Source organism: Lactuca sativa, chromosome 8, assembly GCF_002870075.4.
Source record: "Lactuca sativa cultivar Salinas chromosome 8, Lsat_Salinas_v11, whole genome shotgun sequence".
In the NCBI taxonomy this organism is placed as follows: domain Eukaryota; kingdom Viridiplantae; phylum Streptophyta; class Magnoliopsida; order Asterales; family Asteraceae; genus Lactuca; species Lactuca sativa.
In genome coordinates, this window is record NC_056630.2 from 203,843,561 (window position 1) to 203,853,438 (window position 9,878).

Below are 9,878 nucleotides of genomic sequence, written 5' to 3' on the forward strand. Positions count from 1 at the left end.
TGCGGTGCGGACGGTTTGTGCGGTTTTTTGCACAACCCTAATAATAATATATGATCACAAGTTAAATTGTTAAATATATATAAATAAATTATCTAAAAATAAAAAAGACGATAAAGTAATTATACTCACGTGCCACTTTGTCTTAAATAATCAAATGTTTTGATTGAAAAAAAGAAACATATCAAAAAAAATTCTTTAATTTGATTTTATTTAGAAAAAATTCCTAGAAAATCGCTTACAAACATACCTTTAACAGAAAGAAAAAAAAAAAAATCTTTCTTAACAAATTCTAGGGCATCGATGATTCATGTTTCGTGATATCATCTTTTATAGTCGTTATTTTGAGGCTTTTAATAAAAAGATTTATTCGGAGATAAACAAGGCCTTTTAGTCTTTTTACTGCCTTTGACCTGGACCTACCATGTGAAAACACGCCATCAACTCTGAACCTATTAGGCATCGACACGCGTCTAGTCTTCTCTTCTTTTCTGAAAGTGTATTTGTCGTTAGTGCACTTCCAAAGCAAAATGTCAGTTATGTATTGTCACGGTCATGTTTGGAAACTTTGAGTTAATAATTTTATATTTTTGTTGATTTAAACTTAAAAAAATAAAATATCAAGAAACCCCTTTTTATCTTTATACCTTTTTTTTTTTTTTTTTTAATTTCACTATTTTAGCCGTTTTACTACTTATATTCTGGTTTAATATAGTTTTTATTGTTTTTTTTTTCCAAAGAGAATATAGTTTTTATTGTTTGTGGTGGTGGTGATGAATTTTTAGAAATGAGAGTTGTTTTGATAAAAAGTTGAACTTTGAAATAAAAAAAGTTATATTTAAACAGAAAAAATCCAAAAATATAAAGTGTTTTATTTGATTAACCTAAACTAAATAGCTAATTATAAGAAATCAAAAACATTAACAATTTCGTCCAACACGTGGATTATGCTTTCTGTAATGAGTAATCATTCTATTTGAACCTCTTTCAAAAAAAAAATCATTCTATTTGAACAATTTTATAATAGTACATTACATTGTGTAAACTTACACAAAAAGCGATAGCATATAGAAAGGTAACAACAATAAGTTAAAACTGAAACCGTTTGTCTTTTATAGCCCTACCATCAACCATATTCCCGATTAAATTACTAAATTACCCTTGATTCAAAAAACCATTCTTATGTTATAATAATTTTACAAAAGTTAGTTCACAGAAAAGATATAAGGTTCAAATTCACTTACAATATTACTAGCTTACAATATTTGTTGTAATTAATCTCTCATTTTTTTAAATTATTATTAGAATCTCTATTTTTTTTAAAATTATTATTAAAGTCTCTTAACATCTAGTTCAATCACCACTTGTTGGTCAAATGACTAAATTGTCCTCCAATCCAATTAAGCAAACTCATACTAATAAATACCAAAATAAAATACGAAAAAAAAAACTTCTCATGTTTGAAAGATCAAACATCAAACCAAATCCAAATCAAACAACACAAACTAAATCTAAAACTAAAAATAAATAAATAAAAACACACAATAACAATATAAAGTAATTTAGTTGGTAGGGTTGCTCCTGAATGAACCCAAAGCTTTGATGGCTGCAGCCCTCAAAATGTACTGGTGATATGCTGCTGCTGCCATTGCTCCTACAAATGGTCCAACCCAAAATATCCACTGCACCCAACACAACAAACACAAAACAAAATTCAGAAGCAATATACAACAGTTAATGCATATGGTACAAGTTACCATAGCATGAATGCATGTGGAACAAGTCATCATAGCATGGTGTACTTGTACGCTACTATGTGAGTTAAACTACTATGTGATTTAAACTTGTAAGGTTGTAACATAATGCAATAAAAGTTGTACGCTACTCTTGAATCTTAACTATTCACATTAAGCTAGAAGCAAAAAACCCAACTCAAGAATTTTTCTAGTTTGTGATAAGTTGATTAGCTAAAATGTTTAAATTTAAAACAATGTACAAACATGTGATCACATGGTATAGCATTTAATGACATGGTACAAGTTATCATCGAATGAATGCATGGATGGATGAGTGAATTTTGAGGGAATCTCACCCTAAACTTTTTCATTGGTGAGAAAAAAGTCGAAAATCAGAGTAATGTACAAAACTTTAATGCATATTGTACAACATTTAGGCATATGGGACAAGTCATCATGGGGGCTAAAGAAGAATGGCCCAAGCTAAAAAAATGTTGGTTAGTTTGAGAAAAAGAAGGCTACCCGTTTTTCCATAAATACTTTCACAAATAATGCAAGTAAAATATTATATAATATGGTAAAAAGTAAGAACTATTATACAAAAGGTAAGTTTGTTGCATAAAATTATTAGTTAAATATGTTGCATGAATCGATAAAATATCTTGCATCTATTTTATATTAAATTGTTGCTAAGTTTGAGAAAAATAGAAAAATGAGGCAATTTTTGTATTAAATTATGTAAAAAAGTTAGTTTGATTATTAGAATATCTTGCATATATTGGTAGAATTTTCATTTTGAATTATAAAATCATGAATATCAATGTACAACATTTAGTGCACAAGTGTACAAGTGATCAAAGCACAAAGGAATCTTACATGATCATCCCAAACTTTCTCATTGTTGTAGATCACAGCAGCACCAAAACTCCTAGCAGGGTTGATCCCAGTTCCAGTAATAGGGATAGTGGCTAAATGAACCATGAACACAGCAAATCCAATTGGCAATGGAGCCAATACCTACAATTTTAAATGATTTTTTTTATTAAACATATTATATTTTCGTAAATAATTTAAAAGGTCTTATGATTTATTTAGAATAAACACATAATTAGACCTTTTATATTATTCAGAATAAATTTTCATACGAGGCAGACTTTCGACATCTATCAAATGATTTTTTTTTATTTAATGTACTTTGTTTTTGTAAATAATTTAAAATGTCTAATTATTTATTTATTTACTAAATAAATCATTAGACATTTTAAATTATTTAGAATAAACCTTTTGTAGAAAGCAAACTGATGACATCCAAATGAGATCTTTCGAGGCTTGGTCTTGTTGCTTTATTTAGAATAAATTCCATTAAAAATTTAAAACCATCATAGTTTAGTATTTTTAATCATTCGATTTCTTATGGTTTAACTAATTACAAGTTTCCAGGTAATAAATTGCAAAAAACAATCAGAAGAATACCTTCTTGGTTAAAGTTTTTTTTTTTGTTAAATAAATTTTAAAAAAAAAATCATTGGCTAATTAAATCGAACAAATTTCAAACTATAGTGATTTTTATAGAATTTAAAGATTTATGCATAGGTTTAAAAAAATCATAAGTCCTACTAAATTAGAAAATATTCCTCCACTTGTTAAACCAATTTTTTTTACATAATATGGTCATCTATTTTATACAATGCATTTCAAAAAATGAAACAAAATGAATTTTCTAGAAAAATCTAGTCTCATTTATTGTATCAACAATTACTTTTGTAACGTTGTGGTAAGTAAGTAATTTTTGAAACTTTGTTGACCAACAAAGAATGTACAACAAGTAAAGACAAAGGTACAGGTAGCACATACAGGAACGTGAGAGTCACGTGCACTTCTTTTGGGATCAGTAGCAGAGAAAACAGTGTACACAAGTACAAATGTACCAATAATCTCTGCACCGAGTGCAGTACCCTTGTTGTACCCTGGTGCCACCGAGTTGGCTCCACCACCCAGTGAGTTAAATGGCGATTTCATGAACGCTTTCACTAAACCCACTCCACAAATCGCACCCAAACACTGAGCCACCATGTAAGCTATAGCCCTTATTAACGACACCTTTCGAGCCAAAAATAACCCAAATGTAACCGCAGGGTTTATGTGTCCACCTGTTTAAAATACAAACTCATTAGTATTAAACAACTAAACATGAAATATCAGCCTAGTTTACTTAATTTTGGATTGATGTTATAAATATGAACTAAAACATATTTTTTTATAAAACATTGTTGTTTACCAAAGATTATATTTTTCGAAAAAAATATGATTTGTAAAGAAAAATAATTAGTTACCATCTATGGCCTTAACCCTTTACATTTTATCCATAATAGCCAAATTGTTTACATTTGCATGTCAATACACACATTATAGTTTGTTACATAGTACAAGTGTGTTATTAGGAGTGAAAAATTGCAATTACTTTTGACATAAAAGGTAAATAAGTTGTTATTATGTGTTATGTATTCTTATTCTTGGTAAGCATTTGGAAAATAAAATTATTTTGTTATTAGGGTATGCAAATTTTAATAATTGCTATTACTAGTATATGTTTTGCTACTTTTGGTCAAATATGTGAAAAATGTTAATAATTTGCTTTTTCTGGTAAAATTTTTGAATGTATTGTTATTATGAAAAAATATGGCTATGAAGAACTTTATAAAATAGCAAAATAAATACATGAAGGGTAAATTTGAACAGCATGTTAGTAAAAGATAATGAACTTCTTACGTTAAAACTTAAAACAGCTATACCTGAGATACCGGCGGTGCAGTAAACAAGGATGAAGATCATGCCGCCGAAGGCCCAAGCGATGCCGAGGAGGCCAACGCCGCCGCATGGGTCGGTTTGGTTTTTGTAGCCGATGACGGTGGCGATGGTGATGTAGAGGAAGAGGAGGGTGGCGACGAACTCAGCGATGAGAGCTCTGTAAAATGACCACAGCTTCAGCTCCGCCATGTCAATGATGGGTGCCGGCGGTGGGTCGACATAGTCTTTCCTCGCCGTTTCTCCGACTTCGCTCACTTCTTTCGACATGTTTCTTTCTCTAGAAATTACGTGTTTCTCTCTCTGGAGTTATCTGGTTTTGGAAGTTGTTGAGTGTAATGGAAAGATGGTGAGTTGTCTTTATAAGAGTGGAGTGGGAAAAAGGTGGGGGTAAAAGATGGAATTTATCGAAAATAGAAGTGAGTTTTCTACAATTTTAAAATTTTTGAATATAGCGATATATGCTAACGTTACGATACATTTGTTGTGTTTTGCTTCATTTTTTATAAAGAAAAATACGAAATTAATTGTTTAATTTCAATGTTTATTCAGCATATGCGCTATGCAATTTACATTTAAAAACAAAACGTGTACCAAATTTTCTAAATCAGTTTAGATATATTAATGTAGAATTTTGGAATATTTTAGGGAAAATGACATTATTGATAAAAGGGATAATAATGTAAAAGGGTAACATATTTTTCGATTTTTATACATTTGGTCACTGAGTTTTTTTTTCCGTCTATATTTACCCCTTCAATTTGTTAAACTGTACACGTTTAGTTCTTATGACCGGTTACTCTAGGTTAGCCGGGAAAAATGACTTAATAGGGTAATATATTTCTCATTTTGTACACATTTAGTCCTTAATGTTTTTGTACATATTTAGTCCTTAATATTTTTATGTTTCAAAATAAGTCATTTTTGTTTTTGTACTCATTCAGTACTTATGAATGATTTCTTTAGGTTTTCTCATAACATCTTACGCGAGACAATCATTGATGAAATGTGTGGGGTTGTTGATGTTTATATGTAAGTCTCATTTTCACAACAATTTTTTTTCTTTTTAAATAAGCAAAAGTCTTTAATTATAAAACCATTATTAAGAAAAAACGTTTATTCAAAATACATTTATCGAAAATCAGAGTAATATAAGAAACAATAAATCCTCAATACTGTTGATGAGTGTGTACAATCATGCATTCGTCTTCCCACGATCAATGATAGAACCTGAAAACATAAACAACTAAGCACAAAGTTTAGTGAGTTTTCCTCAAAATACTCAATACAACAAATGTATTATCATGCATAACAAGCTCACACTCATCAGATTGGAATGCCTTGGCCCAATCAGTCATCGGACTGGAATGCCAAGATGCAACAGGTTTAATCAGTCATCAGACTGAAATACCCAGGGTTTTTCGGCATGCCGCCTTAACACAACCGCTCTTCTCGAGCCTCCGTGCCTACACCTTACAGTCGGCTCGCACCAAGTATCTTGGCTTACAACATATAGCAGGACCACCTTAACCTATCTCACCACCATATGGCTATCTTACGTAAGATGTCGTGAGAAAAACCTTAAGAAATCATTGATGAGTATGGAATGAGTACAAAAAAACAAAAATGACTTATTTTACAATAAAAAATATTAAGAACTAAATATATACAAAAATATTAATGACTAAATGTGTAAAAGTGAAAAATATGTTACCCTATTAAATCATTTTTAACGGCTAACCTGGAGTAATCGGTCATAAGGACTAAATGTGTATAGTTTAACAAGTTGAAGGGGTAAATATAAACGAAAATAAAAATTAGTGTCTAAATATGTACAAATCATAAAATACATTACCCTTTTAAGTCATTATCAATAAAACCTTTTAAGTTTGTACAATTTTATTAGGCACTTTCCCATGTTAGGGAAAATGAGTTGGGTCTATAACTTTTTTTTTTTCATATTTAGATAATTATTTTTATATAAGATTGACTAACGAAAATGTTTAATATATTCACATGATTACAAGGACTACATGCACTATTACCTCAGTTAATAAGGGTTAAGTACCATATTACCATATTACATGGCCATTACAAACATTCAACCTCCTTTCTCATTTAACTATGGTTTGACGTCACACCATATGCACGAAATTACTCTTCCCGATTACAACCTTATCAGAAATCGACCCACCAAATCAATAAATTAGGGTTTGAAATTGAAGTCGATTGTAACATATCGTCCAAGTCATATACGGGTCAGTATTTGACAATAAATGTTCATTACAATGGAATATTTGTATCAAATCCCTTAGTGTATTTAGACCTTGTTAAAGTGTCGGTTCGTGATGTAGATTTTGTTGGATTTAGTTATAAAGAATTTATGCTGTAAAGGAAATATGTGATAATGTGTACTTCTGCAATAGAAAAGAAAGCTTGACAAAGGGTGTCACACCCCCAGACCAGAACGGCGGAAACGTTCAGGGGCGGAGGACGTCATATTCAGTATCATAACAGTTCATAAAAAGGAAAGTACACACCACCATATATATTAAAGTTTCCAAAATGTTTACATAATTGTATTCGTTACATGTTTCAAAAGTTAAATACATAAACATCTTTCAAAAGAAGTAATTAACGTCAGCACGTTAATCCCCAAAAGTTGATTTCCAAATCTGCTTAGCGATTCCCTGAGAATACAAGTTATTTCAAAGAAAAAGTGTCAACAATTAAGTTGGTGAGTTCATGAGTAGTGTTTTGAGAAAATGTACGCCATTCGAAAGTTCGTGTATGTTTTCCAGAAAACGCGATATTTCAAATGTAAAGAGTTATGATTCGTTGTGTTAAAAATGAATGTATTATATCCAGAAAATCCCATATTTTCCCTAATAGTTGAGATATGAATTTTTGTGTTTTCCAAGAAAAACCCTTATTTTCTTATAAAAGTATGAAATGCATATGGACGTTCGTGTTATAAGTTGTAAGTAATTGCACCAGGAAAATCCCTTATTTTCCTATTAGTTGTTTGGTTTGTATACAGGAAAAACCCTTATTTTTCCTAACATAACTGGCAGTCTCCAAGACCGAAAATCGCAAGCAACCGACGTGCTTAAAAGTTGTGGCATAGTTTTACATAGTAAAGCTATATGAAGATCGCACTTGTTAGATGAAGAATAGTTTTAATAGCTACTCATTCATAAAAGCATAATACCATAATAATTGTATATCCGGTGAGTTTTATAACCATACTAAACATAATATGCCTGTAGCGACGTTCTTCAGGCGTCGTAGCGTTATGACAAACTGTCACCCCAAATGACGGACTGTAGCTAACAGTCAGGGCGCGGGATCATGACTTCCCGTATAGATCTATACACATTTGACACGTTCTCCGAACGGGAGACTCTGGTTATAGATAGGACTTGTAGCGATACCTTCTAACAAAAAGGCAGTATTTGAAGATGTACATGTCTCACGGATTCTCAACTAAGTCTGTATTAAAGTAATAGTTTTGTATGCAAAGTTTATCCTTTTCACAATGTTTGACAAAACATAAATCATAAGTTTTCTTAGAATGTATAAAACGGTTTAGCAACGAAGGATACTTTGGAATTACTAAATACTTTGTTTAAATCTAGTGCATGCAAAGTATGACAAGAGTTTTCACACAGTAGTACTAAATCACAAGTGATTCCTTTGATAAAAATGAGTAAGTGAAATTTTATGAAATACACAATAATAACAGTATGTTTACTTGTATTCCCCCCTAAAAGAGTATAAAAGCATTTAAAATATATTTAAAGTGTGTTTGAAGGGGGTATGAACTCACTTGAAAGTTTGAAGAAAGCGAGCAGAAAACCGGGCAGAGTTTCGTCTCGGGAAACGGATTTTTCTCGGGATTCTCGGGAATCTCGGGAGTAAAATCGACCTTCGGGACTTGAGCAAAATGACCAGGGCTTCGGGTTTGAATGGGCACGGAAAACGAGGCAAAACGCAAGAGAAATGAGAAGAAATGAGCAAGTTTTTCGGAAACCCTCGCATCCCTTTTATAGGGTCTGGAAGCCTCGCGTACGCGGGGCGTACGCTCGTACGCAGGGCGTACGAGACGTCATGGCTTACCGCATCCTCGGAAGAAACATCAGAGCGACGTGGACAATTCGGAGCCCTTGATTTGAGTACGCGGGGCGTACGAGGATACGCAGGGCGTACCTCGGTCCTATCTGCTGACTCCTCTTCGGATATTACTAAGAGTTTATATTTAAATTTATATTTATTTTAAATAAACTTCTAAACTTCATATCTCCTTCATACGAACTCTGTTTTCGACGTTCTTTATATCCACGCGAAGGTGTGACTATGATCTACAACTTTTGTTTAGATTCCGTCGGCAAAATATGAAATTATTTTTATTATTTATTTATTAAAATGACGTGATTAAGGAATTTCTTTAAAAATTCATAACTTCTTTATCTGACGTCGGTTTTTGCCAGACTTTTTACCGCTGAAATACCATTGTTGAGACCTTTGATTCTCGTTTAGGTCATTCCGGCCAAAAGTCGTTCGATCTCCGATTCGAGTTTTTACGTAACTTCGTATTGCCGGTTTTTGTCGGAAAACTTAGAATGGTCATAACTTCTTCGTTATAACTCGGATTTTAGTGTTCTTTATATGCTTGGAAACCTTAAGACGATATCTATTACATAACGTACTCCAAACAGAGCCTTTGAATACTTCATTTTTCGATGATATTCTAATTACTTTTTCAAAAAGGGTACAAGACTCGAATTTCAAGGACCTGAAAGGACGGGTTGTTACATCATCCCCCCGTTAGAGGGAATTTCATCTCGAAATTAGAGTTCATGCTACAGATAGAAGTTTTATTTGCTCCTCATGTTCTTAATTGAACTCGGTTCCTCGCTTGGCATTCCAGCGAACCTCTCACTATCGGAATACGACTTTGCTTCCTTCGTTTGACTTCACTGGCATGATAACTCTTCTTGGTCGAATGTATGTTGAATGTTTTTATGGACTGTGAGAGTAGTACATCTTGTACCCTACAAGTAGTGTCTCCAGATCTTCGAAGTAATAACCGATGCTCCTGACTCAAGATCATGTGTTGTATAGTTAACTTCCTGTGTCTTAAGCTGTCTTGAGTTATAGGTAGTGACCTTTCCTTTTGCATGAGAACACAACCAATTCATACTGATTATGATGTCCAAATCTTGGAAGTGGATTAGATGTCATGAAGATCTAAAAGAAAGTATAATTACTCCCGAATTAAGGAAAAAGGATGGGTATTTTTGTTCTATCTGTCTCTCTTGTACCAATCGACAGAAATGG

At 32.2% G+C, this 9,878-nt stretch overlaps 1 protein-coding gene across 1 annotated transcript; it reads right to left on the reverse strand.

Moving 5' to 3' along the window:
* Nucleotides 1–1,397: 1,397 nt before the first annotated feature.
* LOC111919307 (probable aquaporin PIP2-8) lies at nt 1,398–4,872 on the reverse strand. Its single transcript, XM_023914910.3, has 4 exons — nt 4,526–4,872; nt 3,588–3,883; nt 2,610–2,750; nt 1,398–1,679 (listed from the first exon to the last, which is right to left on the reverse strand). Exons 1-4 carry the CDS (start codon nt 4,806–4,808, stop codon nt 1,560–1,562), a joined length of 840 nt encoding a protein of 279 aa, XP_023770678.2. The 5' UTR covers nt 4,809–4,872; the 3' UTR covers nt 1,398–1,559.
* Between the last annotated feature and the right edge of the window lie 5,006 nt (nt 4,873–9,878).

Bases quoted from the DNA above. Each gene is read 5' to 3' on its own strand.
- LOC111919307 (XM_023914910.3), bottom strand. From the start codon at position 4,808: ATGTCGAAAGAAGTGAGCGAAGTCGGAGAAACGGCGAGGAAAGACTAT. The intron at 3,884-4,525 runs GTATAGCTGTTT...TATTTTAAACAG, and splicing joins CTGCACCGCCGGTATCTCAG to GTGGACACATAAACCCTGCG. The intron at 2,751-3,587 runs GTATGTGCTACC...TTAAAATTGTAG, and splicing joins CACGTGACTCTCACGTTCCT to GTATTGGCTCCATTGCCAAT.